This window comes from Artibeus jamaicensis, unplaced genomic scaffold (genome assembly GCF_021234435.1).
Source record: "Artibeus jamaicensis isolate MK-2021 breed Jamaican fruit bat unplaced genomic scaffold, CSHL_Jam_final contig_3243, whole genome shotgun sequence".
Taxonomy (NCBI): Eukaryota; Metazoa; Chordata; class Mammalia; order Chiroptera; family Phyllostomidae; genus Artibeus; species Artibeus jamaicensis.
In genome coordinates, this window is record NW_026521766.1 from 909,038 (window position 1) to 927,758 (window position 18,721).

The window sequence follows — 18,721 nt, forward strand, 5'->3', positions numbered from 1 at the left end:
CGAGTCAAAATATGGAATATTTCCAGAGTTCTTAAGATATAGAAGGAATATACCTCAACAAAATGAAGTCCGTATATGACACACCTGCATTTAACATCTAAAAGGAAAAAATCCTGACAGATACAGACAACATATTAGTGGCTGCCGGAGGCAAGGGGTGGGGAGTGAACAAAATAAAAGGAATCAGAATATACAGACTTTCAGCTATAAAATATGGCATGGCTATGTAACATACAGCATGTGACTATAGTTCATACTGTATTGCATAACTGAAAACTACTAGGAGAACAAATCTTAAAAGTTCTCATAACAAAAAATAAAATTCTGTAAGTATGTATGGTTAACAGATGTTAACTAAACGTACTGTGATGATGATTTTACAATACATACTACTATCAAATCATTATGTGTACACTTGAAACTAATAAAATGTTGTCTGTCAGTTATACCTAATTTTTTAAAAATTGGCAAAGGCAATCTATGGAGATAAGAGACCAAGTGGCAGTTATCTTGGGAGGGGGTACTCTTGAGAGAGGTCCAAGGAAATCTCTTAGAATAGTATTTTAAAAGGAAGGAACAGCTAGTCCAAAGTCCAGAACAAACTTGGTATATTCAAGAACGTCAAATTTTTGTACAATGTGTTTAAATTATCTACTTGTAGTTACATGTGAAAGTATCCCCTATCAAGAGTCTTACGTGGAGTTCAAGTTCCTTCACTTCTATTGAATTCACCTCTAAATTGTGCAGAGTTAAAGCATAGTTCCCAGCACACCTCATCATTACCAACCACCAACTGCTGTTAAGTGCCTTATTTGTGAAAGGAAAGCAGCTATTACTGTAGAAGATTTTTAAATATCTGACACTCTTCATTTTTAAATTTACAACCTATTATGTTAGAAAAAAAGACAAAACTATGTAAAATGTTAATTGATCAAAAGTTAAAAGCAATGTGTGGCAAGAATAAGACATACCTCAAGAGAGCATAAGATTAATTCCCAAGTAAAATTATCCACAGAAACTTTCACTTATATATTTTCCATAAAATCAAGTTTATTTCTGGTTGAAGAAAAATGACAATGGATTTCACTAAATTTGCAGAATGCAACGGCACATTTACATGGTACATTTACACAATGGTATACTATTTGGCTGTATGAAAGAAGGAAGTCTTACCTTTAGCTACAGTGTGGATGAACCTGGAGAGTATTATGCTAAGTGAAATAAACCAGCCAGAGAAAGACAAGTACCATATGATTTCCCTCATATGTAGAATCTAATGAACAAAATAAACAAACAAACAAAATAGAAACAGACTCATAGATACAGAAAACAGACTAACAGCTGTCAGAGGAGAGGGGCTTGGGGGCTAGTGCAAAAGGTGAAGAAATAAAGCAAAAAAAACCCTCAAAGACACAAACAACAGTATGGTGATTGCCACAGGGAAAGGAGGGTGGCAGCAGGAGGTAGAAGGGGGGGGGACAAATAGTGATGGAAAGAGACTTGATTTTGGGTGGTGAACACACAATGCAATATACGCACGATGCATCCTAGAACTGTATACCTGAAACCAGTGTAATTCTATTAGCCAATGCTACACGAATAAATTCAGTAAATTTTTTTAAATGTTTCTTAAAAGAAATAGTCTATATATTATATACAACATTCACTTGCAGAGCACCCAAAAGAAATATAGGGTAACTTTTCCTAGTAGCTTAACTAAAAAAGGACAACAAAAGTTCTGTGACGTCTTAGAGGACTAGTAGTAGCATGAGATAAGCCATTGTATAAAAAGATAGTGTGGATGAGCAGAGAAAAAAAACAGCGGTTTCAAATTTGAATTCCAAATTTTTGACTCAAAACCAATTCATCCAAATTTCGCACATCAATTTGCAAAAAACATTGATTCTCATATACATGTTAGAATACGATGTGTTCCAGAATGAGTGATAATTGGGATTTACTTAATGATGGTTACTGATTATCCCAAACTATGCAGAAGAGGCTACTATAACTACTATCAAAAAGGTTATGAATTGAAAGGAGGAAAAACTCCAGAAGAAAATCCTGAAACCCGGGTTCACATGCATTTGGTAATCTAGGAGGAAACAATGGTACGGGAGGGAGGAAGTGAGACAGGGAAGAGTAGGCAGACAATAAAGGGGGTATTAATCAAGTGTCCACTGCAGCTATTTAAAAAAAAAAAAAAAAAACGAAACAAAACAGAACAACTAATCCCACTGGGAATACCTGGCAGCCATTTTAGAACAGTGTAGCTAGTGGAGCAAAATGGGTGATAAAGACCGAGGTATTGATATACGCATTTATGTCAGTCACTAGCTGAGGGCTCCTCCCAGGCAGTGTTATTTATCTGGCATGCTGGTCCACTGCGGCCAAAGGGGGCTTTGGTGACAAGTAAAAGTCTTCAGGCAGAGAAACACTGCAGATGCCAGTTGGAAAAGGGGCCAGTATACACTGAAGTGGTAGGAACAAGGGAATCTGGTGGTAAAGTGATTATCACATAGACCGGGATAATCTAGAAGACCCAGTAAAAGAGCAGCTTTAACTGGGCTTTGAGAAATGGGTAGTATTTGGTTAAAGGAAAGCATTTAAGTTAGGAAAACTGGCATGAGCTAAAAAAGTATTAGTAGGAAAGTATAAGAGGTCTCCTAGGTCATAAGCCAATTTGTCTAGCTCAGAAGAAAAATTTATATAGGATATCCTTGGGGAAATGTGGCTAAAAATGTATGTTGGGGCCATATTAAGTAAAGTATTTAATGCTGGGCTAAAGAGTTTCAACTTTTCATTGTAGGTATCAAGGAACCTTTAGGTTTCTAAGTAGAAATACAATAAAATGAAAACATTACCTTAAGGCATTAACATCTCTGATGGTAGCACTAATATCCTTAGATTGTAAACTCGTATTGGATAGGCTCTCTATGTTTTCCATTTCTCCAGGAGAGGACTGTATGCAGGGAGGTATTAGAACCCATTACCAATGAGGACGCCGAGTATACAAACTTTGGTATCACAATACCATTCTTACTAAGAGAAAGCAAGGCTCCTTGGAGAAAGGGCTGATTTCAGGTCTGTGCAGAATATTTACAAGATACAGTAAGTCTAAAACATATTTTTATTCCAGAAAGAGAGTAAACTGTCAAACACTACAGTGCCTTGGTCAAAAAAACTCAGAAGCCCACCTGAAGGGAGTACCAACAGCCAAAGAAGAAACAATTCGAGCTTCAAAATAATAAATATTATAAATATATTAAATAATATATATGCAATGACATAAAATATACTAAAAATTATAGTATCCATAAATTGATAAATATACTTAAAAACTTAAAGGATACTAGGGAACTAACTCATTATTCTGAAAACTAGAAAATAAAGGAGAAAATTGTACATTTATCTTAGTTGTCTTGTATAAACTATACAGATATTTAATGAGGCAAAATTATTTATTATAAAAGAATTTCTGTTAGTAAATGTGGATGAATAATCACATTAGGATATCACCATTTTGCAACTCTAAATGTAATAATGGACCTACGCTATAATCAATAGCTACTAAAACTATTAGCTGAAAAGTTGATGGGAAAATTTATGTTTATCACAAATTTTATCAGGTTGACAACATCTGAACCCAATAACCAATTAAAGCACAATAAAAAGAAAGACCACCAGACAGTTTATGCCTCTTGATGTAATGCAACAGAAAGTAAATAACACCTATGAAATATTTTTGTCAAAAAAGCTTAAAAAGCTTCATCTGGGTAATCCTGTAGATTTAACTACCAATATACAAGAAATACAAGAGAAAGACTCCAGAGGAATACAATTTACACAATTCAGAATGTGCTAAATTCTGCAGAGCAGTTGATCATTATTCTTTGTTTTTCCATCCCCACCCAAGGACATTTTTTCCTCTCTAAAAATAAGGGAGGACATCCCTTATTTTTAGAGAGAAAGGAAGGGACAGAGAGGGGAAGGGAGAGAGACAAACACCAGTGTGAGAGAGAAACATCGATTGGTTGCCTCCCGTATGCACCTGGACCAGGGATCACAGCTGCAACCCAGGCATGTGACCTGACTGGGAGTCAAACCCAAAACCCTCTGGCTATGGGACAATGAGCCAACCAACTGAACCGCATGGGCGATCATTATTATTCTTTAACAAATAAACTTCAAGAAAAAAATTAAAGGTGAACATATACATTTTTAAAAAATCATCAAATGTAATGTGGAGACATTGTTTAGGTCCTGATTTATGATTAAATTTAACATTGAATGTCTCTTATGATATTAGGGAATTATTGTAAAATTTGACTTGCACTAATGATATTGTAGTAATGTTCTTTTTAAAAACCCTTTTATATTATAGAGATGTATTTATAGTCCTAAAACATTTATTCTTAAATATTTATCAGTAAAAGAATATTATGATATATTTCAAAAGATCTAATGGGCTGGGAGGAAGACTATATATTAATAATCATTTATGCTACAAATGTGATTAATATGTAAGCATTTCTTATACTAATTTATCTACCTTACTATATGTTGGAATACAAAGATCGGGTATTCTGAGTGAATTAACTAAAACTCAGTATTCCTGCACTCCTGCCTGATCACTGAAATCATTAAGGACTGAAGACAACTGTTGACAGAAGCATAGGACAAAGCTAGAAAGAGCAGTTATGAAAGTACAATGTCAATGCATACATAAAATTCACTGTGAGAAGCTTCTAATTGATTCAGTAGGTGGTTAGACAGACATGAGCAGAGTAGGAACCACAGGCCAGCTATTGAAGCTCAGTGAAGCAGAAAGCCCCAGGTGCCTAGCAATGAACAAAACTGGGAATAATACAAGTATTGTAGGGTAGGGCCTCACCCCCAGGGTGAACTCCCCTCACATATCATTTTAGAACCGCTGACCTTTCACATCACTGGTCCTGTGTTTTGGACCCTCCCCTGAGCTTTCCTCCCCTAGCATCTAAGTCCCCTTAGAGGGGGAACAAGGAAGGCCAGAGAATAGCCTCACCTGACCCCCCACACACACAAGCCCTGCATGACTACTCCCTCAAGACAATGAGGTGGAGACCCATATCCAAAAATCTTAGAAACAAAGTGTTGTGTCTATTGATCACAAGGACAATGTTTTCATCAAACTCAAGATAACATCTACGATTCGGGTGTGTTTCAGCTCAAGGCTGAGAAAAGCAGCAGAACCAGACAGCAACAGCCATGGCTGACAGCAGGACCAGCTACAATGATTAAGGACTCTCTACCCTAGAAGTGACCAATCTGTAAAATCCACCACCCTAAAAGAACACACCTGGAAAGCTGAGAAATATTTTATTGAAATCTTCCCCAGAGCCTGCCAGATAAAAACACATAAGAGGAAGGCCCCAGGACATGCTCTTTCTCTCTCTTGAGGACACCAAGGGCATTCCTTCCCCCTTTCTTCCCTCAAAGAACATAGCTTTGCCTTCTTTCACCTAAGCTCCAAAAGCCCTTCTTTTGTCTCTGTAACTTGCTTCTTGAGTACACACAGCCCAGCTGGTTCACTTCTTGCACAGCTCACTTATTTTACCTCTGTGACTTTCTAAATAAATTTTCACTTATATTTGAGTTTCTTGGCTGAGAATTCTTTTCTTTAGTCGAACTCAAGGACCGAGGTCTAACATCTGGTGCTGCTTGCCATTAACATAGTAACTAAAACCCAGGCAGGAAGCAATGGTCAACCTTAAGAGACTCTTTGTTAGTGATTGCCCAAGAGACAATTTTAATAAATGAAATCTGAAAGTTAGAAGACTGCCTTTGTAACCTTGGGCTCACTTAACTTCTGTAGGTTTAGGAACATGAAAAGGAAGGAACTAAAATAATAAAGAATAGCAACGATAATTGTGTTGTGGGTACCAGCTCTAGACTCACCACTGTCCTAAGAGCTCTGCATGCATTATTCTACTTAAACTTCACAACTCAGAAATGTGTTGTGGGCATTTTGTAGTACTTTCTAAAGAACTACTCGATGAAGTCGGCATCAACACGTGGCACCATTTTTCAAATGAGATTGAGGTTCAGAGGCCAACAACTTGTTTAAGGTCATATTCCAGTTTTATTTAACATGAAAGAATGCTTTAGACACTCCATTGCATTGGAACTTTATCGGCTGGGTGCAACATACTGGAAAACTTTAAACCCATTCGATAGGCCTAGAGGTTTCCATCGCCAGCACCACACTCCACACATCTGTTCTCCCCTGGAAGAACAATCCACCCTTCACCCACCCCCAGGAAGCCTGGGCTACTAGCAAGGAACCCTGGCCCAGAACTTTCCCAACTGTTTCTCCCAACACTGCCCTAAAACCCCGCCCCTTCTCGGGTGGCTTCCCAGCCTCTGACCTTCAAACTACGTCTCCCATAAAGCCGCGCGAGGACACCGACCCGCTACCGGAAGTTAGGAAGGCTCTATCCGGCGTCGGGAAGAGTAAGTGTGGGGTTTCTCGGTCCCTCGACCACATCCCGTTTTCCTCTCGTCTGGTCGTACGTTGGTTAGCGGCCGCGACCGAGTGGTAACGCGCCCCGATCGGGAGGCGGCGACCAGTCCTCCGGGCTCTTCCGTCTCCGCGCCGTCCCGCCGGGCCCCGCCGGGGACACTTGGCGCAGCCTCCCGCCGGGACGCGGGCGCTGTGGCTCCGGGGCCGGGGTCTCGGGAGGAGACGGAGTCGGCCGGTTCCGCGGCTGGTGGCACTTCCAGCCCAGCCTTCGAAGTGGGGGGAAAGGAAAGGCTGCCTTGGGCGTGGATTCACTTTGAAACAAGAAATTCACAGTAGTGGCAAGAAAATAAACTGTCTCAAAGCATTTGACTGTTTGAAGAGACCGTACATGGGTGGTGCTTGATTGGTTAAATGACCACCCTGTGTGCCCAAGGAAGGGGAATTCGTTAAGTAATGGTTGGTGACTTAAGTGACAGAACCATTATTTGCGGTCAGCTGAGTCCGTATTGAGCAATGTACATGTAACCTTGGGCAAGTCATGGGCCCCGAGTTAGACACATCAGTAAAAGTGCATGTTGTTTGGGATAAAATCTAAGACCCTTGAACCTTAAGGTTCTTTTAAATGACCTCTCAGAATAGTTCATGCGCCTCTTGGAAAGTGCGGACAATAGGTTATCCGGATCGCCTGATCCTGCCTTCAAATCCTTATCCTCCGGAGGACCTGTCAATGAGAGATGAAAAAGGAAATCAAGCAGTAGAGCTGGATTTCAGACTTTGCGTAATTCTCTAGAATGAGTAATGGTTCTATTTCTAGATGGTTTTTGTGCTAAGAAAGCTGAGGTGGGAAGTGCATTTTCCACTTCACCTGAAAACCCTGCATAAGCGTCGCACGCACTGCGGCTACTGAATGGTACTGTATTCCTGAAGGGAAAGTTTTGCAGTCACCTGGAGTGGCCTGTGGTGAGGCTGAGGAAGTGACCATGACTTCAGAGCATGAGGCAGTGAAATATTACTTAAAGTAAACCTAATAAAGGACCTGTATGATGATATTATAGAAAATTTGAGGGAAAGACACCTTAGAAAGGAGACTACACTAGTCAGTATATAGCAGTGCTTCAAAACAAAATTCTGAAAAGTTATATCTTTTTTTATTCACAATATTTTTAAGCATTTAAAAATCTCAGTATGAAGAGAATGGTCAGGTACGTTCTAGAGCAAATCAAAAATTAAAATGTTTTCTAATATAGAAGTCACTCATACTAATTTAAGTTATAAACAGATTTTTGTTATTAGGCTTTACCCAAATGTTTACACTCCTGTGAGTATATTTCACCTATTTATAAAAGTTTTCACCTATTCATTTATAAACAGTAGAAAGATAAAAGAAAGGGGAACAGACACAAACTAAAGTTAATGTTGTCCATCTTTTCTCCTTAAGTTTTGTTCATACTACTACTACTACTACTATGAAACTGATCTGCCAAATTGTAGGGTCAGAACCCTAGAGACATCAGCTTTCAAACGTTATGGATTACAACCTTTCCTTCCTTTAAGCCTAAATATCTTATTACTTAGAATGTTAGGACTCTGGTTAGGAACCCAAATCTTTTCCTAACAGCATTTTATAGAAAAAAATGTATACCTTACTAGAAGGTACTTGGAGGAGTTGATAGACAACTGAAACATGAACCACTTCCACCAAAAATAGCTCGATTTGTGCCCTAGCACATTCAATCCATGTTTAGACAACATTTATTAGGCGATATGAAATAATTACTTTCTATACTTTTTTCTTAATGAAACAATGGAGTAATAGTGCAAAGTTAAGTGTTTAAAAAGTTTCTGTGTTTCAAGGCTAAACAGAGTAATCAACATCACAGTGTGCAATAATAGATCAAAAATATGTGATCAATAATTTGTGACAAAGATAATACTGCAGTGCAGTGAGACAAAGAGGGTAATTCAAGAGTGTTGTCAAGTCATATGGATAACTCAATGAGATAAAAATGTGTCTTGACCCTTACCTCACACTATGAATAAAATAAATTTCACATAGGTTACAGAAATGAGCAAGGAAAAGCAATAAATGGTTTTCGTGAGAAACTTAGTTTCTGAACAATTTACTGTGGGATTACAATTCCTCTGAGGGCAGGGACCTGTTTCTGGTACCCAAGCATCGAAGAGAATACTACTTGTCATCTGCTAAAAACTTTTGCCTTTATTTCTGTCTGTTTTAAGTCCTCTTCCCGTTGAAGTCCCTCTGTCTACCTAAAATTCCCACTTTCCATTGTAAAGCTGTTACCTGACTCCCTCTCCCAAGCATATGGCCCCCGATTTTACCAAAGTTCAGTATACATTATTTTATATATCCCTCATGTTGAAGCAGATTTAAAATTCTCAGCTGATAACAGTTTTGACCTGTATGCTGTGATGACATTTTACTGCTAATCACCTTTTGAAGAGCATATTGTTTGGGAATCCATAACTATTATTCTAATTATATCAGCACTCAGATAATGTTCAATCGTTGATATAAAAAGCAATTGCAAATGGTTTTTTTTCTATTTTCCTTTTTTTAAGGAAGAAATGTCTTCTATGAAGAGAAGTCCAAAACAAGAAATAATTTCCCAATTTCACTGTTCAGCTGCAGAAGGAGATATTGCCAAGTTAACAGTAATTCTCAGTCATTCTCCGTCTCTTCTCAATGAAACTTCTGAAAATGGCTGGACTGCTTTAATGTATGCTGCAAGAAATGGGCACCTGGATGTTGTCCAGCTGCTACTTGAGAAAGGGTAAACATTTGGGCCTATACCATCTGAAGGAGTATGTGCTTTAATTTCTGAGTTACATCTTTTCTTTTAATTTTTTCTTGTAGCTACATTTATATCCTCAGACTTATAAATGATTCATTGACTAGTTCTGTTAACAAAATGTAGCATAATTTCTAATCGAAGCTTATAACTTTTTATTGAGGAATTAACTTTCCATACTTAATATCAAAACAAATTTATGAAGCAAAGCAAAATTAATCTAATGCTTTCCCAAATAGAAAATGTAAATCTACTCACTGTGACTATGAGAAATTCCTTGTAAAATTTAAATAGCTAATAGCACATACTGCTTTTTAATTTTATAATTCTCCAAAAATTAAAATATCTTACATCTCTAACTTTACATCATTTATGTTTATTTCTTTTAACCTAACCAATTGTAAATTATATATTAAAATGGAAAAAATCTATGTAATCATTAAATAGAGGGACTACATATGTATCTAAAAATATTTTATTATAATAAACACTGGAGAAAATGTTTATTTCCTGTTATATTTTTTCCTTTTATCTGTAGGTGTGACAGATCCATTGTCAATAGATCAAAGCAGACTGCACTGGATATTGCTGAGTTTTGGGGTTACAAGCATATAGCTAACTTACTAGCTAATGCTAAAGGTCAAAAGAAGCCTTGGTTCCTAACCAATGATGTAGAAGAATGTGAAAATTATTTTAGCAAGACACTACTGGACCGGAAAAGTGAAAAAAGAAATAATTCTGACTGGCTACTAGCTAAAGAAAGCCATCCAGCCACAGTTTATATCCTTTTCTCAGATTTAAATCCCTTGGTTACTTTAGGTGGCAACAAAGAAAGTTCCCAACAACCAGAAGTCAGGCTTTGTCAGCTGAACTACACAGATATAAAGGATTATTTGGCTCAACGTGAAAAGATCACCTTGATTTTCCTTGGAGTGGAACTTGAAATGAAAAAAGAGTTACTTAGTTATGCTGGGGAAGTCCCAAGAGAAGAAGACGGATTGGTTGCCTGGTTTGCTCTAGGTATAGATCCTGTTGCTGCTGAAGAATTTAAGCAAAGACATGAAAATTGTTATTTTCTTCATCCACCAATGCCAGCTCTTCTGCAATTGAAAGAAAATGAAGCTGGTAAGAAGTGAACAGTCTATACTTGCATCAGTAATAATCTGGTTATTAGAACTCTATTGCAGTTTTATGTATCTGCAGTTCCTAGGGGGCATGCTTTTCCCAGTAAGCAGTGAAATTAAGCTATATCTTCCTTAGAAACTTGTGTAAAGTTCTCACCCTAGGGGGCTAGTCTCCTGGGAAGTTACAGCAGTCTTAATCAGCCAAGATTAATTTCTCCACAATTAACCCTAATGTGTGATGGTTTCATTTGATTCTTCAGTGAATAACGATTGAGCACCTGTACATTGAACCTGATGGCAAAGACTTTGTTTGGTTTTGTTTTCTGTTGCTTGGTGTGCCAGTTCTTGTGTGGCCTTTTTATGCCATGGTAATAAACGAGGGGTTTTAGTCTAAATTCCATTTAAATGTTATAACCTGACCTATGTTTAAGGGAAAAAAAAGTCTCCACTTTGCCTGCTTTATAGATAATGAATTATAGGTAATTAAATATGGAAGTCAGGAGTCTTATTAAGAGGTGACTAGAAATTACCATATCCCAGGTAAGAGATTTTACTTTGTGTATACATCATAAAAATAGGAATACTAAACCCTTGATCACAGAGCTATTCAGGAGTATGTCTTTATTGTGACTTAAGAACATTTATATTGTTACAATATATGTCTTCATTATGATTTAAGAACATTTTACTTATATATTAATTTGTTTACAATTTGTAACAGAATTGGAACTTTTTGTGTTTCTCTTGAAGGGGTCGTAGCTCAAGCAAGATCTGTTCTTGCCTGGCACAGTCGATATAAGTTCTGCCCAACCTGTGGAAGCACAACTAAAATTGAAGAAGGTGGCTATAAGAGAGTATGCTTAAAGGAAGACTGTCCTAGCCTTCATGGTGTTCACAATACATCATATCCAAGAGTTGGTAAGCCCTTTATTTTACAGTGAAATCTCAGCCATCTGGAATCTTAGGCAATAAGGCATTCTGGAAAGACAAGGTTTTCATTTGCAGACAGATTAACATTTGTATTAAGATCATGTTTAATTTCACCATTAAGATTATAAATATTAAGTTATTACATACTTTCGTGACTTTTAAGTAAAGGATATTGTACATAATTAGCCAGAGACAAAAAGAAAAGAACTCCAACATTCGGTACCTCCCACATCACCAAAGTGGTGCAGCCTGGAGCTAGCTTCTCATAACTGCGGGTATCTATCTGCCTGGACCTTCTCTCCTTCTTCTAATCCATGTTTTGAGTCTGCTGGGGATTTGGAAATCTGATAACCCAGTCCTTTAAAACTGTGAGGGGAAAAAAAATAGACAAAGCAGCACCTGCAGAGGTCACCTGGGAATAAGTAAAGTGCGCGGTTTAGTGACATCTGCTTTTACTGTTCGAGAGCCTCTTATATTGATTCCTGGATCTCAGTCATGATATGGGGGGGAATAATTCACTAGATTAGTGACTTTTGGAGATGTGAACTGTTATTTAATTTATATGTATATGTATTTTTTTAATGGCTTAAACTTGATCATAGAGCCACCTTAACTTTTAAAAACATTTTGTTTAAGGATTGGGATGGAAGAGAGAGGGAAGTTTCCCAGGGTAAAATTTTCCCCACGCCACCAATGTACTATCTGCTCAACACTTTTTTTCCTCATTAAAGAACATAAGAATATGTCTGGCACCATAAGTACACAATAAGTGTTGTTGTTAAGATGAGAAGGAGGACAAAACCAATCTTTCACTTCACTGACTGTGAAGTGAAATAGTTGTATCTTTCACTATACAGCTTTTTTGAAATACTGTCATTAGGCAGAAAAGAAAAATCTTTTGTAACTAGACAACAGTGTTGTTCTTACTGTAGGTACACCTTGTAATTATCCTACTAGACAGGGACCCTACACACACAATTAGTCTCGATTACTTTTTCCTGTCATTCATACATCTGATTTTTTTAATAGATCCGGTAGTAATCATGCAAGTTATTCATCCAGATGGGACCAAATGTCTGTTAGGCAGGCAGAAAAGATTTCCCCCAGGCATGTTTACTTGCCTTGCTGGATTTATTGAACCTGGTAAGCCTTTTAAAAATAATTTTTGCAATAATTTTTATTTAACTTATACTTTCCCAATAAAAATTTTAGAAAACATTTGAGAAATAATATTTGATAAATTATTATGTTATAAAACAGGTATTTCTAAATATTTTCTGTGTATTTGAAATGATCATTGTTCTTTTTACTAGTGGAATAATTTTGTGTATTTTAAAATTCTGATATTTGCTTTTTCATATATTGCTGTTATCCAAGGTATCCACATGATTTGTACCTCACTTCCTTCTGTACTAGACTCAGCTGTCACCTTTTCAGAGAGGCCTTTCCTGATAGCCCCAAATACATGAGTTAGCCCCATACCCTGCGTTCACAGTCCCTGTTATCCTGCCACTTTTTTTTTGCCGCAGTATTCATCACCTCCTAACCTAGTATGTGTGCACATGTCTATCTGTTTATCATTCTCTCTATTTATCTGCTCATACCAGAAAGTAAGATCAATAAGGGAAAGGGCTGTATTTTATCATCAATGTATCCCAAACCCTCAGGGCAGTGCCTCTTAAATACTAGACGTTCAGTAAATATTTGTGGAATAAATGAATGAATATATCTAATTAGTACATTTTTTATTTCAACTTCTAATATTAATCTGCATTGCTAGATAATAATAGTAATAAACACATGTAGAGCCACACTCTGTTCTGAAGGCTTTCCACATATTAAATCATACGATCCTCAGCAATTTTATAGATGGGGCAATAGGGCACTGGGGTGGAATAACCTGCCCAAAATCAAGTGGCTAGTAAGTGATAGGGCAGGGATTCAGACCTGGATAGTTCATCCCTGAGTCCATACTCTAGTAGCTCTCTGCTGCCTCTAGTAGCTCTAGGTTTGTTTGTTTGTTTCATTGTTCTTTTTACTACTGTCTAGCATTCCGTTTATGAATAATTGTGAAATTCTTTTATCCATTCTGCTGTTGGTCTTTAAGCTTATTTCAAAGCTCTTGCTATTACAAATAATACTATCGTCAATATTTTTACTAACTCCTTATACACATTTGCAGGAGTTATCTAGAATACATACCTGAGAGTAGAATGGCTAGATCTTAGGATGTGAGCATCTTAACCTTTTCTAGATACTGCCAAGTTGCTCTCTCAAGTGTCCCTGCCAATTTACATTCCTTTTAGCAATACATGAAATTTTCTGTTATTCCACATCTTCACCAACTTAGAATTTTCAGACTTTTTAATTTGCCAGGATATGAAATAGTATGTCATTATAGTTCTCATTTTTATTTCCTGCTAATGGAGTATCTTTTTCAAATGTGCATTAAACATCCAGTTTTCTCTATCCCTTGGTTTTACGTGTCTATGTTCTTTGCCTATTTTTGTTTTGGTTGTTTGCCTTTTTTCTTACTGATTTTAGGAGTTTTTTAATATGTATTATATGTTATTCTTTATTTTGTTATGGTCTTGCAAACATACTAGTCTATGACTTATCTTTTTACTATGTTTTTATGAACATAAGTTGTTAATTTTAATATAGAAAATGTATTAATCTATTTGAAAAAGAAAGCTATATTTAGCAAAATATTTCTTAACTTCCAGATAAACTTAACTTAGAATATATTCTCTTTATTCTAATTCTCAATTCTAGCAAATCAAAATGTACATTTATTGACATCATTTTATTTTATCACAGCTGAGTCAACAGTCATCCAGAGCAGTGATTTTCAATCTACTTCATCTCATGGCACACATGATCTAATTATTAAAATTCCGCAGCACACTAAAAATACATTTTTACTAATCTGACAACTAAAAGAGGTATAATTTTGATTGATTTATAAAAATAATAATAATTACTTACTCTTTTTGCTCCAAAGTGAATTTTCAAAAAATCAGGTGCCTATACTTGTATATAAGAATTTTTGTTACCAAGAATTAACCAATCAGACAAACCCTTATTCTGTGACACGACCAATAAGATGCAACTCTGTTACATGGCATATATATTTATGGTTTGAGACAGGTCATTCACATTGGACAGCTATTTTTGTATTGGTTGTTATCATTTTTCTGTTTGACAGTCTAAGGAAAGAGAGATCAGTGCCCCTTACTAAACAGGTATTAAATACATTTTTTAAATCTTTGTGGCACACTGCTTCAAAATTACTAATCTAGAGGAAAGTAATCATTTAGAAAGAAAAATACTGAATTTTATTTAATGTTGCTTTTAAACTCTTAGTGTTATGTGCTTCTAACTAATTTGAAGAGTTATCTGCAATAACTGGCAACATAAGAAAAAAGTTTGAAGATTTTAGTGAGGAAAAGACTAGCTTCTTATAAAAATCATGTAACGATAACATAGCTATTCAGTGATAATATATAAATGAAATACTATGTTAAAGTGTCTACATACTGTTTAACCAATAGTAGTTGCTAAATAGTTGTAGATGTTATTTTTTAAATGTAAATAAAGATTTGAACCTTTAAGAAATAAAAAGAATGTTGGTATTTCGAATCTGTTTGCAGTCATATACTTTACCAAATAAAGTTTTCTTGAATTCCAATCCAATTTTAGCCTGTTTCTGATTCTTTGAATTGGGTTCTGTCCAAAATGATTTCCAAATGTTTGAACTGTTCAGAGCACAGTGCATCCAGGGCATGTTCATCAGCTACTTGTTCATTTGCCCTATTTCATTAGGGGAGACAATAGAAGATGCCGTTCGGAGAGAAGTAGAAGAGGAAAGTGGAGTCAGAGTTGGCCATGTTCAGTATGTCGCTTGTCAGCCATGGCCAATGCCCTCCTCCTTAATGATTGGTTGCTTAGCTGTGGCAGTGTCTACGGAAATTAAAGTTGACAAGAATGAAATAGAGGATGCCCGCTGGTTCACTAGAGAACAGGTAAAGTTCAATTTAATTTCCTTCTACTATTGATTGTTCTCTGACTGTATTGGTGTAGGCATGCAGCAAGGATACTTGCTTTCAACGGGTTGATTGAATGGCTGTGGCTCTCTCATCATGAGTGGATTACAGTGTAATTGATGTGTCCTATGTTAATTCATTCTATGAGATTCTCGAGTAACGATGATTTTGTGCCATTTTCCAATTTCAACCGCCATTCCTTCAAATTAATGATGCCTTTCGGTGGACTTAAAATAGGTAACCATTATTTCAGAGATGAGAAACATGAGTGTTATTTTTAAACACTTTATATTTATAGCTTTAAACATTTAAACATTTAATTTATAGCTTTAAAAGAGTTACCTCTTTAAAAATATCAGTAAAAATGCTTAAAATTTGTGAAAAGTTCTTGTTCAGTTTAAAATATACTTAAGGACAAGAATGACAAAACTGTATAACAAAAATACACTTGCAAGAACTTTTTACAACATCATTAAATTTTATAAGGAAAGATAAATTACATATATGTATTTTGCATGACCTAAAGTATTTGTAGAAAACAAATGGATATTGTACAGTACTGAAGACCTGAAGTCCTTTCCAACTTTGTCTAAATAAAATTTATTTTATTTTATGCTCAACCTTTAAAAGTAGAAATAAGATTTTTTTCAAAATTTTATAAAGTAAAACTTTTTTATAAAGTATAAAATTTTTTCAAAAATTTTATAAAGTAAAAGCATATGCTTTACTTTTTCATGACCTTATTTTGATAAGGGAATATACATTACTCAAATATTTTAAAAATTGAATCACTAACTCCTTGAAGCAACTAAAGATGCTGCACTAAATATTTCATGTTGAATATGAATGTTATTACTTTCTCCTGTTGTTATTCACTATAAAAGTCATCACATTTTAGTTGAATCATATAACCATAGAAGTTGTACTTAACTGTAACAATGTTGAAATCTTAATACATTTTTTATGGTGTATTTTAGGTTGTGGATGTTCTGACCAAAGGGAAGAAGCAGGCATTCTTTGTGCCACCAAGCCGAGCTATTGCGCATCAATTAATCAAACACTGGATTGGAATGAACCCCAACCTCTAAATCAAGTAACTTGACTTTGAGTACCAATTAATTTCTTATTCCACTTATTCCTCAAGTGAGGTTATAAATATTCAATACTCTTTAGAATGTCACAACACAAAATATCATGTTGGATTTTTAAAATATTTTCAAAGTGTACATTTCATCTTCAACTACAGAATTCTTATTTTTATGAGTTACAACATTGCCTCAGATTTTAAATTAAAATCTGGATCATCCTTCTATCTCGAACATTTTTTGGTTGTGCTCCACAATTCTATTTCATAAAACCATGTTTCTAATAAGAGAAATCATGTCGTAAAGAAATATGTTCCAAAAATGTAAGTGCACTGAAATCCTAGCACCTGTTATAAGCATTAGACTAGTCATTAAAGATCCATTACTGAAATTAAGCATATTTACAAGTAATTCTCCTCACAGATATTAAATCTCATACACAGGGTCTGGCAGAAGTAACGCCTGCTTGAGTGTGGTTGGTGGGGTACATGAATGTCTCACAGGAGATGGACAGCAATTTGAACGTGTCACTTAAAATGTTATATGGTGTACTCAAGTATGATGTTTAATAAGAGTTTGTAATAAGTGGACATTATTTGTACCAGACCCTGCACATGTACCTCATTAATAAAAACACTGACTTGATGTCACATCTTTTTTGAGAAATTAGACAAAATAATTTTAATGAATTTTGAGCTTGAATTTTTAGTCCTTCATTACCATAAAGTGTCTTTCAGTTGTCAGTAGCAGATTTTTGCTCATCTCCCATTGTAATTCACTTTTTCCTCCTGGTTTCATTGTTTTAATAGTGCTGCAGTTACAGTGTTCTATGTTCATCAGTTAAGAATTTTCTATTTTGACAACTCCACAAAACAAGTAAGAGCATATATTGTGTCTGGGGCCTCCTCCTTAAAAATTAATTACTCTGTTTTTCTATTAGAGCTACTCAAAGTCTTAAGATAAATCAGGATTCTCTGCTTTTTCACTGAAATGAAACATATTTGAAAGAAATTCTCAAAGGTCAGATGTTATGTAAATCACAGAAAGATTTACATATTTTTTAAAAAAACACTGGCTTTGTGGCATTTTGTGATAAGGAATATATCTGCATTAGCAAAAAGCTATATAATCATTACTAATAACATCTGTTAAGTTCATATGTAACATTTCGCTTTTGGCCTTAACACATTCTAAGAAGGCTTTATAAAGTAAGTATATGTTGGAAATGAATCAGTAATATTCTAGAGAAAGTAAATTGCACTTCCCAATTTAGACAGAACTGTCATATTTTACAAGGCTGTTTTGAAATTGTTTTAAAAGGTAACACTTAAATACATAAATTTATATAATTTGGCTGTATACTATCGTATGTTAGAACTGGAAGAGACCTAAAGGATAATATCTAGAGTTCATTGCCCTTCCCTTATAGACAAGGTAAAGGAAATATTGAAAGGTGAATTTAATTAATTTGTTAAAGGTAAATTAATTAATGAAAGTTACACAAGTACAGTTTATAATTTTAATACAATTTATTATATTTATAGTTAAGTAAGTTAATTACAAGTTTATACTGTATAACCCAGAGAAGCATTCTTCCTCTGATCAAAGTTAGAAACTATTACTAAAAATGTATATAAGATAAATCAAAATAATAGATAAGAATACATTCACTTTACCACATACTGTTATTTAAAATTTTAGATACTAAAATTTATTTAACTTAAATAAGATCATTTTATTAGTTAAAACTTTGTTTTATTAACAAACAATGGTTCCCTTAGTAATTGATGAAGGCTTATTGATATCAGGTCTTTAAACAAAATTAAGACTTATACAGGACATTTGGATTCATAATAAAATTTGAACTACATAGGAATATAGAAAATGCCGTGCCTTGATTATTCTGAAGTATAATGACTTAAAAAGTTCAGCTTACTTCAAATGTATTTTAATACGTATAGATCCTAAGGTTACATCAAAAGTTGTAGGATAGCAAAGTAAAATACAAAGTGTCGACAAGTAGTTGTAAATTTAGTTTTTGATATTTAACCCTGTACTCAGGGAAAATCAGTATCTAAGTAAATTATTGTTTTAATAATCTCTCTTAAATTGTTAACCTCTGAGAGGTGAATAAGCTACATGTAAGTAGAAGAAATAGCCAAGAAATTGTAAAGTTTCAAGTGCCATCAATGTATTCTAATGGAAATAAAGGTAACCATACATT

The 18,721-nt window shown here is 35.2% G+C and overlaps 2 protein-coding genes across 4 annotated transcripts in view; one reads left to right on the forward strand and one right to left on the reverse strand.

The window, feature by feature from the left end:
• Positions 1-7,484, reverse strand: part of LOC128627146 (uncharacterized) — a 129,203-nt gene extending 121,719 nt beyond the window's left edge. The window contains exons 1-3 of the mRNA XM_053663662.1: positions 7,394-7,484; positions 7,101-7,223; positions 6,450-6,813 (exon numbers count right to left, since the gene is read on the reverse strand). Coding sequence (XP_053519637.1) covers positions 6,450-6,813; positions 7,101-7,223; positions 7,394-7,484 — 578 coding nt within the window. The remainder of the gene's footprint in view (positions 1-6,449; positions 6,814-7,100; positions 7,224-7,393) is intronic.
• Positions 6,436-18,721, forward strand: NUDT12 (nudix hydrolase 12). Of its 3 annotated transcripts, XM_037142684.2 has the most exons (7): positions 6,436-6,492; positions 9,083-9,294; positions 9,851-10,437; positions 11,187-11,354; positions 12,396-12,509; positions 15,192-15,391; positions 16,390-18,721. In XM_037142684.2, exons 2-7 carry the CDS (start codon positions 9,089-9,091, stop codon positions 16,498-16,500), a joined length of 1,386 nt encoding a protein of 461 aa, XP_036998579.2. In that variant the 5' UTR covers positions 6,436-6,492; positions 9,083-9,088; the 3' UTR covers positions 16,501-18,721. The 3 variants fall into 3 exon arrangements, with proteins under 3 accessions (XP_036998579.2, XP_036998580.2, XP_036998581.2); XM_037142685.2 differs by lacking the exon at positions 12,396-12,509; XM_037142686.2 differs by lacking the exon at positions 6,436-6,492 and having other exon boundaries at positions 9,248-9,325.